The sequence below is a fragment of the Gnatocerus cornutus genome, chromosome 1, assembly GCF_029298725.1.
Source record: "Gnatocerus cornutus isolate USDA-ARS CGAHR chromosome 1, icGnaCorn1.1, whole genome shotgun sequence".
NCBI lineage: Eukaryota > Metazoa > Arthropoda > Insecta > Coleoptera > Tenebrionidae > Gnatocerus > Gnatocerus cornutus.
In genome coordinates, this window is record NC_142233.1 from 35,434,421 (window position 1) to 35,451,255 (window position 16,835).

General features: G+C 36.1%; 1 protein-coding gene across 1 annotated transcript in view; it reads left to right on the plus strand.

Annotated features, from left to right (window-relative positions):
* Positions 1 to 15,695, plus strand: part of LOC148182133 (uncharacterized) — a 71,939-nt gene extending 56,244 nt beyond the window's left edge. The window contains exons 5-7 of the mRNA XM_088047667.1: positions 10,461 to 10,668; positions 13,263 to 13,521; positions 15,418 to 15,695. Of these exons, the coding sequence (XP_087903793.1) occupies positions 10,461 to 10,668; positions 13,263 to 13,521; positions 15,418 to 15,490 (540 nt within the window). The 3' untranslated portion in view covers positions 15,491 to 15,695. The remainder of the gene's footprint in view (positions 1 to 10,460; positions 10,669 to 13,262; positions 13,522 to 15,417) is intronic.
* Positions 15,696 to 16,835: the final 1,140 nt, after the last annotated feature.

Genomic DNA, 16,835 nt, shown 5'->3' on the forward strand with positions numbered 1-16,835 from the left:
TCTAGGTGAAAACGGAAACTGTGAATAAATAACGAACATTTCTACTGTTACTCAGATTATCTAAGTTCCGTTTGTATCGGCTAAGGTTACCGTTTAAATACCAGATATCAATGATTTATGATCGCAGCTTTCGCTAACTGTCTTAAGTGGTTAAATATAAAGAGCAGCTTCCGGGAGCTACGTATATTAGGGAGATACAAACAGAAGCTTCGATAATATTAACGATACGATGCGTGACTACAGCGGAATCTCTGCGGTAATTTGTTGCTACAGTCTCCCACATCGTTTAAATTTTACTGTAAATTGTATTTTTTTATCTCGGCTTCCACAAGCGCGGAGTTAATAAAATATAAAGTTTTAGCACGCATCTAAGGCAAATATATGTCTTAGAAAAGGGACTGGTAATTGCTGAATAAAACAATAATTTAGATTGATGATTAATTTGATTTAATCACTAACAAAAACGTAGAATTTCACCCGGCGCCTCCGCCAATTTTAAATTGTCTTAAACTCGCACGTTTTTCCAACTTCTGTCATTATTCATTTCGATGCCCTGTTCGTGGCCGCGTATGCGCTTGTTGTTAATTAAACTTGATGTTCTGTCTGTCTCGTCGCTCAGCCATTCTCTACTTAAAACAAAACGGCATAAACATGACATTTGGAACAACCTGCAAAACTTAATGTTTCTTTCCCTTGATTAAATTTTATTTACGTGCGACTCAAATGTAAAGTTTTTAGGGGCGATTCGACGGGGGGAATTTTTCATGCAAAAAGTACCAACAAAACCAAAACTTGACGGTTATTTATGGTTGAATACGTGCTCGGAATTTTCATGTCAAGACGTAAATGACGGGCTATAATTTTCAGTTGCTAAACAAATTGTTCAAAGGGCTTTCGGTCAGAATGATGTGCGGAATTAAGGACGTGCACTTAGGTAATGACGGCGGTTTTTAACTGCAGAGATAATTTATTTAGAAAGGGCAGTTTTTTGTTCTTACACGACTTGAGTTCTATTACTAGGTTTTCTGTTCCTGGAACACACAGGGCTCTATTAAAATATTTTATAAAGGTGATTTGCTTATGAAAATTTCAACGTAAGAAAATATGTCGAGAACTCGAGGAATTCAATTTTTCTATTTCGTTGCATATTTGGCCGATTTTTCGGTGCTTCATCTCTGCTGTTATCGTTCGAACAGAATCCTCTCAAGCCTCCGCTCAATCTACAGGTAAATTTTTGAGTTTACGACTGTTATAATGTTTATTAGGTTTCTGTTGGTTACGACACAAAGACAATTTTATTTTACGAGACATTAATGTTAATGACCTACTTTATATACGCCTCCTCCTAATCCCGACTTTGTCAAATTTTGAGTTCCCGTGCCTGAAATGTGTCAAACTCATTTTTCACATTGTTATATATTCGCAAGTTTGATGTTCTCATTTGAAAGGGACTTCATTAAATTTTTATTATTATAGCCCATTAAAAGCATGTACGAAACACGATATACTTTCTAGAGAATCGTGTTATCAGTAGATTTTCCTTGTCATCGTAAATCCACCGATATAATTACGATTTGAAGGGAAACTATGGTAATGCTCTTACAGCAATATTTCAACTTTCACTGTAGTTTGGGAAAACTGCTCCCAACACCTCGCTGTACTTAAGTTTTTAATTAAAGCCTCTGGGATGTTTAGAGTTTTTTCAGAAGCAAGGATAAAAGTTTGAGAGTTTCAGAAAGTCGAAACTTTTAAGTGGTGTTTCTTAAAAAAGTGTATATTTATTGTTTGATGGAGGATTCATAATGTGGAATTAATATTGTAGTGGAATGCATCAAGCTCTTCATTTAAAATTCTCTGAGGTAACACTACACATAAAACTGCTTTTATTGCAACTTTAGATTTATACAGTATCGTGTTGCAATTATTTTATCACCCGTTGCTTTTTATGCAAAAAGAATTTATATTTAGATCAATCTGGAAATTGTATTTCCGATAGTTACAATAAAACGGCTGCAAATTATTGTTCAATTTTAGCACTTTAGCACCGATTAAACTATCAATTAAATAATGACGCTTCAATTTTATCGCCAATTTTTATTCATGAGCAGTGTTCGCAACTTTTTTTCAATTATGAGAATTTTTGACGGGTCAAAAAAGTTCTCTTTTAGACCTTGAACCTTTTACTTGCGTTTATTTTCTTCCGTTTAACGCGAGCTTCGAGCACTCGTATCTTTAGAAACTTTTGATTGAATTTTTCGTAGAAAAATTGGTTTTCATTTCATCGGTTTCAATTTCGAAACATGTTGCCATAAAACGTTTCGCATGTTTTTATTGTATTAATTATGGAGCGGAACGTATCGAGAATTTGAATAATTTTTGCTTTTGTGCACATTCACTGTAAAAACGTCACGTTGCGTATTTTTCTGAATTAAAGGCACTCCAAATTAATAAATATTCCGCACGTTTCCCGCAATATCTTTCCCACGTCGAAATTTACGAGTAAAATTAATCGTATTTTGCATGGAAGCGACAGTATTCCGTTGAGTGACACATAATTTTTAAAATATTATGTTAACCCCTAGTTGCTAAAATACACCTGTGGCACCAGTGGTCTGAATTTAGCAAGCAAATGATTTTTAAATTCGGAATTTTCACTCGCTAATGCAAATCGATTTTAAAAATTTTCCCAGCTGCAAATTTAGTTAACCGATTGACATCACCCGAAATGCATTTGGCGATTTGAAACGAGGACAGTAATTATTATGAGCGGATGTTTCATAATGGTTGCCTCTGAAAGACCATCAGAAGCATGTTGTTCCTCTCGAGTGGTGGCAGGTCTCCATGACGACGCTCTCCCTGTTGTGAAATGTTGGCCTGTAGTGAATGTCAAAACTAGCTCGTAGTTACACCTGATGCCCCATTGTGGCCCTGTTTAAAGAGCATTACAGGTTGATTTATTTCAATGCGATTGGTTATCTGATTGTCAGGTGGGACGGAGTAACATTATCCGATATTGGGCTCCTGTACCCTACTGATTTCCTTCAGTTAGCACCGTGCCAAGGGCGTCGGCAGGTATGTGCGTTATATCCACGAAAGTGAACACAATCGAATATAATTCCGCACATCTTGTATTCTCCGCAGCCACTTGAATTTCAAGAGAGGCCGCCTCGAGAATCAATCAGAACACAGAACATTAATTAAGCTGGAAACGAAACACAAATTAAATCAAACACGTTGCTTTTATTAACTTTGTGGGGAATTATTCCAGTTTGATACGTGTTTTATTTCTCGACGGTTTATGTCCTTCCATTTACTCATCTTTTATTTAATCAACATTTTGCTTTGCGGCGAATGAACTACTAGTTAAAAACACTAATGTTATTTCACATGGTTGACTTCTGAATAAAAATACAATACGAAAACAGATCCGTTTCAAACAGAGTGAAGTTGGAACATTCGCTTTTATGAGAGAGAAATCGCACCTGCCACACATCATTCCGCCGCGCCAGAAGTCATAATTGAGTGGTTTTTAAAGTCGAGAAGCTACGACTGATATAAAGAACACGTACTCGTTACCAACTTATTTGTTTGTTCGGAGAGACTGGAAAAGTCGCTCAAAGGTGTGTTCTCTTATTACCGCCGGAAATATGTTAGCAAAGTCGTCAACTGTCAGTAATTGGCGTAAAATCGAAGCTCTCTTTTATTGCGAGCGTGTGATCAGAAGTTTTTCACTTAAAGTCGGCCATTTCCCAGTACTGCCACCCGTAGAATTGCAAATGAAATGGAATCATCTCCCATTAATCTAAATGTATACAGTTTGAATTAAAAAGCGCTGTGTAGTGTTTTCCACCAGTTTAAATTAGAGCTAATCGAGTGAGAAGACTTTGCACTTTTGATAAAATCTTTTGCAGAGAAAATGGGGCCGCAATCGCGGCTCCAAGAGGCTAGTTCAAAGGCTGCACATGACATCTTCGGTTTGAGTATCTATTTAAGAAATTGAATCGGAAACTGGTGATCGATATTTGTAAAATTACGGTTTTAAATTTCTGTGAATTCGTTACGCTACATCCATTAATTAGCTGTTTGTTTTGGTGTCTAAACAGTAGCGGAACCTCGAACAAGGAGCACATCCAACCGGTTGACTGAGAGACTAATCTATGAGCATATACCTGCGCCTAATTAAATTACGAAATTACTAATTATTGGCTAATTTACACGTCTTTGACTACAGGTCTCCATAGTGGAAACCGCCACCTCCGGCTAATTTCGTTGATTAGCCCGAGCCTTGAAAAAACTTTGTTTGCAGCATTGGCACGCCATTGCCATCGTTAATTAACTTATTCCAGAAACTCCAGATTTTTGCTGTCATGTAACGTATTTATGGTGCGTTAACATTTAATCAAGTAAAGCTTTATACGGCTTACAAACAACCTAATTAGTCGTGTAACGTCTGCTTCCTTTTTGCTAGGTTTCTTGCAAAAATAATGAATATGCGACAAAACGTCGCTCACTGAAAGAATTCCGACTGTTTTCTTGTGTTACATTCCGAATAGAGGAAGAATAGAAATTGTTTGTAACTCTAGATGTTTATTTTATCTATTTGCGAGCACTCAATGCGTCCATTGTTCAGGTTAATTTTAGCGACGTTAACGATTTAACGTCGTTCGTCCGGTTCTGGCAGCTTTTTTCACTGCCTTCGCTTTTAGAATTTACGTTCCATCATAATTTTTATTGCGGTGATTTTGAAGTCATTTCGAGAGTCCCTTTCTTTAAGAAAAAAATAATCACTTTATTATAACCGCAGCCAAAGCGTAACTTGGCTGGGAGAAGAGACAAGTTATTTATAAAATTAAGCGTTTAGAACTCACAAACTGTCATTTACAATCTCTGCAGTTGGTCTCCTTTGAAGGTATGAGCAGCCACAGGATATCGCCCACTTGTCGCACAACTTGGAAGCTCCGTTGTTTGTTCATTTCGTCATCGATTGAGAGCTTTATGACGATTTTCAATTCGCTTTTTGGAAATTCGGGAGAAACTTGGAAAAGAGATTACAAACTTTCCAAAGCATGTTCAAACAAATCCACTATCTTAAACAACATAGAATGCGTGTTTGTCGAACACCCGATAAATTCGGCCATCATCAAAAGTTATTTTATTGTTTTGTTTTCTTCCCTTTGCTTTCGGGTCTCGGGACAATTTCATAAGGCGCAATCGTGAAAAAAATCACACACGTTCTCCCGATTAAATTAAGTTGGCAGCAATGTTCGCTTTGTCCCTTGACAATCAAATAAAACAAAACAATCCGACCAGCCTCTGAATTCTTCGAAAACACTCCTTGGGTGAAAAACCACAAATTCGAAATAAATTTATCCTGTTTACTAAACACGCGCCTCGATTATGACTTTGCTTGAAAACATCTCATGTAAATTTTACTTTTTAATATTGCATGAACGGCCTGAATATATGCATCAACTTCTTATTGTTACCATCGTATATCATGCTTCATCGAATTTATTCACGTTGTGTCGAACAAACTATTGATCCTCCCGTAGAAATCGGTAGAAAATGAGATCTCAAGTGTTTATGGCCAAACAGAGTTATAAATTAAAGAAAGAATCCGTTGAAAGTTGCAAATTTCTTGAATCCAAACAATATTTCTATCCAAATGAAGTTAAAATTGTTCCCAAGCCAAACAAAAGTCTGAGAAAGTTTAAATGACTTTTGCTATCTGTAAATTTACACAAATTGCCATCAGTTTGGTGTGTGTTCGTTCCGCGGATCTTTTTTTAATTTAGTGTCCAATTACAGGGGCGCCCACCAAAAATCATCGATCATCTCGTTGTAAAAATGCTTCTTTTTACGTTGAAATTTACTCGTTCCGTCGAATGAGTTTAAAGACTCCAATAAAAGCGCGTCCAATCAAGTCATAAAGCTTCTTGTTTTACTTATTGTGGCTTTACATTTTCCGATTTTACAGAGATCGAAGCCGTAAAAGTGATTCTTTATGATTGCACACGTAAAATGTTAAACGCGGCCTAATTAAAAAGCTTTTTTATGCAGTCGTCATTTTTTGATGATTTTGTTTTTACATCTATGTTTACGGTGATGTTTAATTCACTGATTTATTATCTCGTTCGAAAGCTGTTTCAACACTAGTAAACTTGTTATTATTACATCTCTCTAGAACTAATCGATTAGTTCTAAAAACCTTGGAACTCCATTCTGTAGGTGATCATAAATACCGAACTTTGAGCGCCAAGTCCTGAATGTAAATCGCGCGATATTTAGACCTCGCAAAAAAGATGTCAAAGATCGTGGATATTGAAAGAGACATGCCAGAAGGCAGATAAACAATTTTAATATTAGAAATTCCCGGAATGTTGGTGAGACTAAAATTACAACACGACCGAAAACTTCGCAAGAAAAAGTGTGTTGCCGAAGTAACCGTTAAAAGGACGCCGAAACTTTCCAGTTAATATCGACGCTCTTAATTTTTCAGAGTTTCAGTGTTTAAAACATAAATTTCGTACGCTGAAGGAGTCCAATGCACTGAGAGCGGATAAAGAGAAGATAATTTCATTGATTTAGGAGTCAATAGGTTTTTTCCTAGCGTCTGCTCTAACCGCGTTTTATTATCAAACTTCGGAGTTGGAGAATTGTAGGTTAAGTAAATTGCTTTAACAATAATTATAGAGTGGCGGTTAGTGCCTAAACGCTGTAAATGCAGTGATGTGATTGCTAAACAACCAATGCAAGAAAGTCGTAAGGTGTTTATATCCGATTTAATGACGGCATAAACTCCACCGACACGTGTATTTGCTGTTGTTGCGTTAATGAAACTGTAAAAGATTGCTTCGGCAAAAGGGGAACCAGAAGGTTGCTGCGTAAACTGGTATAGTGTTTCGCTATCTCCACGATACAATACATGAAACTTAAATTAAAAATTTAGCCATCAGCTAGGCCTAGTCATGGATATAATTTCGAATATAACGTTCGCCACTTTATACCAAAGTTAATTGTTGTTGGCCATTGGATGGTATTAACTCACTTATTGCTCCGCTTTCATGTAAATTTAATTGAATAACAACAATGTATATTGGTAACATATAACATAATAATTAATATTACACGCTACAGGCCACATTTCCTCCGGTTCGGCAACATGGAACAAGATTAATCCATTATAGTAAACTCCAAGAGTTGCTTTACATATATACTTATGCAAATCCTTTGATAAGTCTACTGTAAGCAATGATACACATTGACGTGCGAAAAATATGCGGGACGCGGTAAAAAAGTGGACAAAAAGTAATAGAGAAACATTTTAAATCGCAGTTGTAAAACCTAGAAGGGAACACTAGAAAAAAAATTTACCTGGCGCCTCCACCAATTTTAAGGAGTTATATACAGTCAAAATTTTTCTTAAAAAGACCTTTTACTTTATCAATTTTAATTAACTCTACCGAAAGTCAAAATTATAGCACAAAAGAGACGAATTTTGAAAAATTTTATTTTCGGGATTAAGTGAAAATTTGAGACAATTTATATAAAAAATCTAATTTCGGTAATTTTGGTACTATCACAATCAAATTTGGAGGGCTTGCTATTTTTGACTTTCTTATTAACTCTGACAAAAGTCAAAATTATGGTACATGAGGGACGAATTTTAGATATTTTTATTTTCAAAATTTCTGACTCTTTATACTAAAATTTGTAATTTCGGTAATTTTGGCACTATCACAATAAAATTTGGAAAGGTTTGTTACTTTTGACTTTCTAATTAACTTCTAGAAGTTAAAATTATAGCACCAAAAAGACAAATTTTAGAAATTTTTATTTTCGGGGAGGAGTGAAAACTTGCGACAATTTATAAAAAAAAATTGTAATTCCGGTTTTTGGTACTATCGCAATCAAATTTGGAGATCTTGCTATTTTTGACTTTCTTATTAACTCTGTCTAAAGTCAAAATTATAGCACAAGAGGTAGGAATTTAAAAAAATTTTATTTTCACTGTGAAGTCAAAATTTCCTACTCTTTATACAAAAATTTGTAATTCTGATAATTTTGCTACCACCGCAATAAAATTTGGAGAGGTTGCTATTTTTGACTTTATTAGTAACTTTGGGAAAGGCCAAAATTATAGCACGAGAGGAACGGATTTTAGAAATTTTTGTTATTGGGGTGTAGACAAATGTTGTTTGGGTAATAAATTCATTCGAACGTGAAATTATTGCACACAAATTGTTAATTTTGCCAATAAACTTTTACTCTTCAATCCAACATATCTCAAAAAATGGAAGACATGGATTTTTTTAACATTTTTCCGGTGATCTATGGCAATATTTGATGATACAATATCACGGTGGTGTGCGACTTTCCGGACACCTATATGTAACCTCTTAAAAGATAAATTTTGTGAAAACTGTCCGCTGTGCCATAAGCTCGCTGATTATTATCAAAAAAATTAGACCAAAAGCATCAGTTTAACAATCTTGTAAATAAATATTTAAATACAGAAGCAAAACAAAAGCGTCAAAATTCCCTCTAGAATTCGTCGAATTTTCGCATTTTAACGCAGCCACGTAAAAGCCCTAATCAAGGTAAACACACAAACGGCATTTACATTGTACGTGCACGTTTCAAAAATACAATTAAGAATTTACAAAAAAAGCAACTTTTTCACGTCCCAATTCTACCTCGCATTAAGAAGCCGTGTTGCGACCTTTTCACCTTTTCTTTTTGATATACACCCTCATTTGACACAGTAAACTCCCTTTTAATTGGTCCAATTAGAAAAAGTCATGTCGGTTGACATTTAAATACAGGAATCCTTGCGTGGGTCAAACGCAACAAAAAGCGGACACAACTGTCGTAACGTTACAATGAAAAATTCAGCGAAATAACTGTCTAGACCTTCGTAATTTATCAACAGCTTAAGTGTTTTTCATTTAGTTTGCATGATTCTTGCTGTTGTTTCAGTCCGTATCAAAAAACTTTGTTCGTTAGTGTATTTTACAGCAAGTGAGCCGAAGCTGAAGTTTGAGAGTTCTTGTCGCCGTGTTCGAGAGTTCCTTTCTTTACTCGAATCGTGTCGTAACACGAGAAAAGCTCTAGATATGTTAAATATTTCCTTTAAAGCGATAAAGAATGTCACGCATGAATAGAACTAATTAGAATTAGAAAATGTCCCTTTGGACAAAGAGAACGACGAGAATTTCTCACATCGACCGGACCAATTCAACACGAAACTGTACCATTAAATATGCTGAGACAAAACCTCTTATTCTCGTTCATTCGCTGTTTTATACCTTAATCTTTCTCCTAGTTTCGCTCCGCTTCAGTCATTTGAGGAATTTTCTTGAGACATTAGCTGCGAACTAAAGAAAAGCCCTTATCCTTACATTACGGCGATTTTTCATCGGGTTTTTCATCGCTGATAAGCCTCTTAGTTCAATGCAAAAATTGAACGGCCCAGTTTTATTTGTCTAGACACGTTTATCGGTTTCTTAGGTACAATTTCTGTTGATTACCACACGGAAATGGAATTCCTTTCTGTAAAAAGGGTCCGTAATCTTAATCTTAAGGATGTACGTCGGAAAAGTCCGCTTCAGAAGCCAGAATTGTTTCATCAACAAACTGAAGTGTGTCGCAAATTCATGCGAGTTGTTTCGGATTATTAGATTTATTGGATTATGGAATTTATGGCGCAAACACTCCACAAGTCTGTAAATATCTTACGTATAAAGTTATAAAGAGCGTCTTTTGATGTTGCAGATGTAGCTGTATTCAAAAATCCGCTTTATTGTTTAATATAACGTAGAAAAATCCGATTTCTTCGTCCCTTTCTCGATAAGTAGATGACAGACGAATTCGCTAGGAAACATGAAAGTTTTCAGATGTGGGTTACGACCATATAATGCAAAATTATTGATTGGGGCACCAAAGCAGTCATTTTCCACAAAACATATCTATTTCTATTCGAGAGTAATGAGGCTCTCACATTAGTCATTAGGGCGCACTATAATTTTATTTAATGTATTGCATAGTGGCGCAAAATTTGTAGCTTTCCAACCGGGCGCTACTGATTTCATACATTGTTTTATGCATTACATCGTCTATTACTTGTTGCATTATTAAACAAAACAAATTTTACGATCGTTGTTCCAAACTCCATAATATTGACACAATCAATTCCATGCTTCATTGTAGAAATAATGCATCCAGAGCCGGCGGCTCATTTATCTTGATTCCGGCGAAATAAGTTGAAGGTGCATCATTATGCAGACCACTTCGTATCAGTATTTATCGGCAGTTTTTCTTTGACGCCTCATGCAATATTAATAGCATAGAATAAATCAATCTCGAGCTAAAGAATTTCAATTACCAGAGGCAATTTTGGTTTTCCTACCTTTCCCAATAAGCGATCCTCATAGAATATTAAAGAGTACAAATTATTTCAGGACTACAACGACGATATTCGACAAGAACAAATGTGGGAGATGCAGGTGCTTTCGAGCCAAAGAAACAACAACAAGGGAGATGAAGCAAGCGGTGGATCCAGTTCGGGGGCGGAGTACGCCGGCGAAGACAGATTGAGTAGTGAGACGGCGGAACCGGGACCAGAAAGCCCCCAAGATGAGCATCCAGCACTGCGTGGCATTCAACCGGGTAAATGATTAAGTTTATCAAGCAAATTTTGGGCGGGGGGGTGAAATTGTTTACTTTAATGGATGGAAAAGCTCTAAATGTCGTTTTGTAATAAAATGCACTTATTGAAAATGAAGGAAAAAGACGCGTTCATGCAAACACAACAAGTAATCACTTTGCTCGAGCACAGTTAAATAAAATATAAAGATAATATCGTCGACTTTACAGTCAGTTCTGAAAAGGACAACTCCCTGAAAAAAGCAAGATTAATATCCAAGAGAAAAGTCTGCAATGGAAAGAATGCCGACTTGAGACGTAATAAAGATTATCACAAAGGGCTAGCAGCAAGAAATTATTTTAATATCCCTTTATAAACCATCGCAAAAAAAAACAGTAGCGCAAATACTACAATAATCTCATATAATTATGTAAACTCGCCGCAAAAACGTTCATGACGGATTAAATTCGGTCCGTTTTCGTGTGGCTTTCGGGCAAAAAAGCAACCGAATACGAATTGAAGTACGCCAAACAAAAAACGAGGGAAATGTGTCAAGTGTGTGCTAATTGGAGTAACACTACAAAGAACATTTAAGTATTTTTAAATTTCCGTCCTTTTGTTCTCCGCCTGAGCATGACTCGAATTCACCTTCTCTAATTAGCGATCAAAAACAACTTGAGCGTGAATTTAAATTCGAATGACCGTCTAGTTTTTCGTTCAGTTAACCACTTGACGTTTCCATCCGATCCGGATAAAGTTCTAATAAGCGGGCCGGAGTAGCATTTAATTATCCGAATGTTTCTTATTTCTTTTGTAATTCCGCCCCGAAATTCCCAGGCGCAATAATTAATGTGAATACTCGAGCTCTGAATTTTTAATCAAACTCTTAAAAGCTTTCCGAATTGGAATCTATACTGTTGCAACATGAACCCACTATAAACAGGACCGGAGCTGTTTTTTTTTCGCTTTCAACAGAAACTGACGAGCGTGGTTGCAGTGAAGAATCGCGTAGTTATTAACCCAACACAGACGAGGAATTTACGGAATGTGATATACGCGACTTCATTATGCACCCTCGGCTTTGTATAAGTGTTGACCTGGAGTCCTGCGCAATCTTCCGGCCAAGGAAACATTGCGATGTCCTGATTGTTTATTAAGGACCCACTACGGGACAGGTAAATGGGATAATTAAGCCGATATAAACCCTCGTATTTCAACGTCTTACCTCACCTTACGGTGGTAATCGCGTGAGGGGATCTTAAACACCGACATTTTATTATTTTCCGTCGAAGGACTCTTCAGAGGCCAATTCCAATGAATCTTTAAAACGGACATTACACACTACACGTTATGTCTCTAAATAGCAACATGTTCCAGTCTTTGGCGGTATTAAATTCCGACCATAACTGGGAAGTTATAGGAAATAATTAAGCGCGCTGAACAGTCCAGTTCGAATAGTTTTCTTCGAAAGAACGGAGCGCTTGCAACTCCATATTTTGGCGCATCCACCATTTTTACACATTTTAACAAATCGTTCCTAATCGACAACGGTAAGAAATTGGATGCATTTCAGCGTAATATTATAAACTCTGTTCCAATTTCCATCATGTAGAACATTATAAAGTAGAAGCTTTTAATTCTAATGAACTTTACAGAACACTAATCCTGTTACTTCATCGCGGTTCAACCTCGTTTAAGTTCAGTGACAGTTTTGCAAACAGAAGGGCATAAAATACACACGTGGAATCGCCCGAAATTCTAATATTAAATGTACTTTTCAGAGGCATTGTCTCCGGTTTAGTGTGACGGTTGTGGTGTAAAATTTATGCATTTCTCAAGCGTCACAGTTATACTGTTAATTTCTCTATTTGTGTCAAACCGGCTTCTTCATGCCTGTAGAGATAATAATACATGACGATGACAATGTTGCGTTCAAACTAAATAAATTCCTATGCTCACTGACCCGAATTTAGCCCAAGTTTGATTTTAATTCGTTGAATGATTGTCGACGAATGAGTGACATTGATTGGAAGCAGACTGAAGGACGGTAAAAATGATCGTCGATAGTCGTTTTACTTGCCTCCAGGGGTTATAAAATACCCTTCATTGATTTCTCTCATAGCTGAGAAAGCAATCAGAACGGCAAGCGTTTCTAAACCAAAATTAATCATAAGACAAAGGACTCTTTCTCTCGGTATCTGTGAACATTACACAGATGATATATTACTTTGTGGAATCAAAACAGAGATTTTCCATATTACGCAACTTTGTCCTGTCTGTGCGCGGAATTTTGTAAAAGAAAACTTTCCGGCCTTATTTCACTTATTCAAATAAAGTGGGAATAAGTTTGAAACAAGATGGCAACATTAATTATTCCGAAGGTTCCCAAACTTTAGGTGGTCACAAGAACTAGTATTGTGTGCCTATTACGAGGAGGCGGGTTTCCCCGGATTTACATTTTTCCGGGGCCATCAAATATTTAACACAGGGACGCACCGCCTGTTGGAATTAGCACAGACAAACTACGGCTTTCCGTGAAAAATGAAAACGAATTAAACATTTATCTCCCCAAGACGCGAATTATTGCCAATCTGTAAACTATTTAATTTTATTTCAGGCACTCCCTCGTCGACGGACACGACCGCCAGCGTAACCCCCGCGAATGGCAGCCAACTATCGCCCACCAATGGCATCGGAAATTGTTCATCCACAGGTGGAGGTGTTCTTGGAGTCGGTGGACGCAAAAGACCGCTGCTTGCTGGGGGTCTGAGGACTTCGATGACCCCGACAAAACGTACGGTTATGAGTCTTTTAGCTAGAGCCAGAGCGGCGCAAGCGAAGCAATTACCTAGCACCTTCCAAAGAGGAACGCCGGAGTAAGTTGCCTTATTAATTGCATCATTTTAATTAATTTTTGCCTCTTAGACGAGAGCACTTAGCGGAGGGCATTATAGATCGATAAATTACTCGAGTAAGAGTAGAACGCGACGGGAAACTTATACTCATTCATAAAACTCGGCTTCTTATGGAAATGTGTTTTTTGTTTGTTGCTTAAAATTTATATTCGCGGAGTTGTTGACTAAGGGACAATTCTAATTTATTGGCGGTGTCTGGAACTGACGGAAACTAAGTTCGAGGAAAAGGTTTATTTCGGGATATAAATAAACCTGCTTCGGATTGTTTGAAAGAAAATCTTACCAATAAATAAATTTTTAATATCCGGACATTAAGGAGTAATGAAAGACGTGCTCATTGCGATTAGGGCTAAGTGCATAAAATTTGTCGTCAACACTCATAATTGCAGCCCATTAAAACCAAGTTCAATTTCGGTATAATCGCAATATTTTCTGCTTTATATCAGTCTGCGGCTTGAATCTGCATTAATTGGAGGGATTATAAAATAACCATAACGACCCCGTAATTGTTGACGAACTCGAAAATAAATTCATTGTGTCCGCGACTTTAATCCGTTTAGAAAACTAGTAATTAGCCATGCTAGGTCAACGTGAAAATAAAACAGATTCTCATTTATGATCCGACTCACTTTTATTACGACATGCAAGTCAAGAAAAGAACGATTTTATAGCAGCTACTCTCAGTAACAACGCGACTGCTGAGATTGCGTCTACCTCAATCTCTATAGAAAAACCAACGAAAGCAATTAGAAAAATAGAAAAAAAATCCATAATTGGGTTCCACGGACGGGATCTCCACTAAACTGCCTCCCAATTATTTTTCTTAATTCCTGTAATTCCGTTGTTTAGAAACGCTAGATAATTTAGTTCTCGTAAAGTTAACCGAGCAATATTTTCTTGTGTTGTAATTTAAATACAACAGTAAAGTTTTATAGAACCACGTTAAAATTTATAATGAAATTTTGTCGGTTTATTATCATATAGTAATAAGTTCTGTTTCATTTACGAAATTCGAACGTTGGTTCTACGAGACTAAACGTGTCTAACGTCAGGTCGCGTACAATTGTTTGCACACAACTTTGTTAAAGTGCATCTGGTGCACCCAACTTGACACAAGATATCTCGTGAACTACACCACTACAACTTTTAATGAATAAATTTTAAACGCCGGCACAGAGAGAATGGAGATTTAATTTAGTTACGCAAATTTTTGTTATTTTACCCGCAAATTTGGCCGTTTTGTATGAAAGAATTACGAGTAACTATAATAAATTCCCAACGCAAATAAGACAGTGCGTCTCGTTTGTTTTCGAGAAGTAACACTTGTCTGAGACAAATTTATCATTGATTATTCACCAAGCTAGATTTATAGCTCTTATTTTGTCTTTGCCGATATAAGCAGATTAGGATCATCAGTATAAATAATGGGCGCCGAAACAGACAAACAAAACGAACTTGTGCAACGTGATAAAGATTAGAGGGAATGCGAAAGTTAGCACGTTATAGGGTAACAAATGCGACTGTTTTTAAGTGTAAATTATGTTTGGGGTCTTATCAATCACATCAGATTTTACGACAATTGTCGGTCTGATCCGTACTAAAATTTAACACTTGTTACATCAAATAAAGCCCCAATTATTCAACCCGCTGTAATTAAATTGGCTTTCATGATGAAACATTATTGACGTGTTATTAAATTCATGGAAAGTACATGTTTAAAGGCAGGTTATAATGCAGAGCGCATCTTCGTTTTATGGATAAATTAAGCATTTTATTAAAATATTCAACATGCGGTACAATTTGGAAAATTCTGCAGGAAAATTAGTGAGTTTCTCTAAACGCTTTGTTTTGTTCCAGACGCACTACAACATTGGTTCCTCTCTTGAGAGAAGATTACATTACGGGAGCTGTTAACCTTAATTTGATTTAATTTCAATGCGTGCCCGTTGTACAATCACTGACACAAAGTTTATTTAGTACCGAGAGAAAAGGCGATTGAAAATTGATCAGATCCGAGAAAATCCGTTGAAATTTGTTAAAATGTAAACTTGAAGAAAAAACGCGCATTCGTTGGTCCGGAAATTTGGTTTACTCGTCTTTTAGCAACAAACTTTCCATTGGAGCAATTAACGTTTTTTTTGTTCTGCGAATTTTCAATCGCTTCGTCAAACAAACATGTTTTGGTTGGGTGTTTTTTGGTGATGTCCACTGTTAATTATTCTAATGTAATCAATTACGCAATGCACGGACCAAATAATAATATTTATAATCAAAACACAAAAATTGTAGTGCAATTTGAACGTTACATTTACTTTTGTACAGATTTAGATTATATCACAACGAATTTAATGGATAAATAAAATATTGTAAAGAGGATTCGTTCCTATATGTTGTCCTTATTTGTATTAGTTTGTTTATGTGTTGGACGTTTTGTGAAGATGTGTAAATATCTAGAGAAATCGCGTAGGTTTTCAAATGGTTTTATTCGCTTTTCTAGAACATATCGATTAGAATTAAAAACTGTAAATGTAAGAGTACCTACCTGAAAAAAGCAATTAGTGCAGCTTCAGACTCGAGCTGAACTAATCCCTTAAATCTAGATGCCAAATTAGTTGTTAATTTAGCTATAAATATTTTAGATAACAGTTGTACCAGTGGCTAATTTATGGCAACAGTTTTAATAGTCACTGATAAAATAAATGAGCTAAATGTAAGAACTAAACCAATGATGTTAACCTAACTGTAATTTTTAATATTACATTTTACTGTTAGCATGTTTAAAATGTCACAATTTAATAAAAAAAAACATTAATGTTAAAGAAATTGTGCTTGCAATACTCGTACACGAAGCACTGGAGATTTCGTTCCTTAATGTGTTTATTAAATATAAAATTATAAAATAATATTTAAACTACGCTCTAATCATATGTATCTGTAATATGTGTAAAACAAATAAACTCGTAAAGAAGCCCCGAGTGTTTTATTTTCTCTCAAAACATTTGTTTTTTGCCCGCAAGGTAAATATTGATCTGTTTTCTATTGCATCCACCTTTATGGAGTATTGGAAAGAAGAAAATAAAACCAGGCACAACAAAATCTAATTCCTTCCATAGATTTAAAAAATATAAAAACATAATGGATTTTCAGCACGAAATGATTTCGGCACCTCACTCTCCATCTGTGTTTATTCACAGGCTCAGCCGGCAATCAGTTTACGGAATCATAAGAAAGCAATCAAAAACTTTGAGCCTATACTGCAGGAAACACACCATACA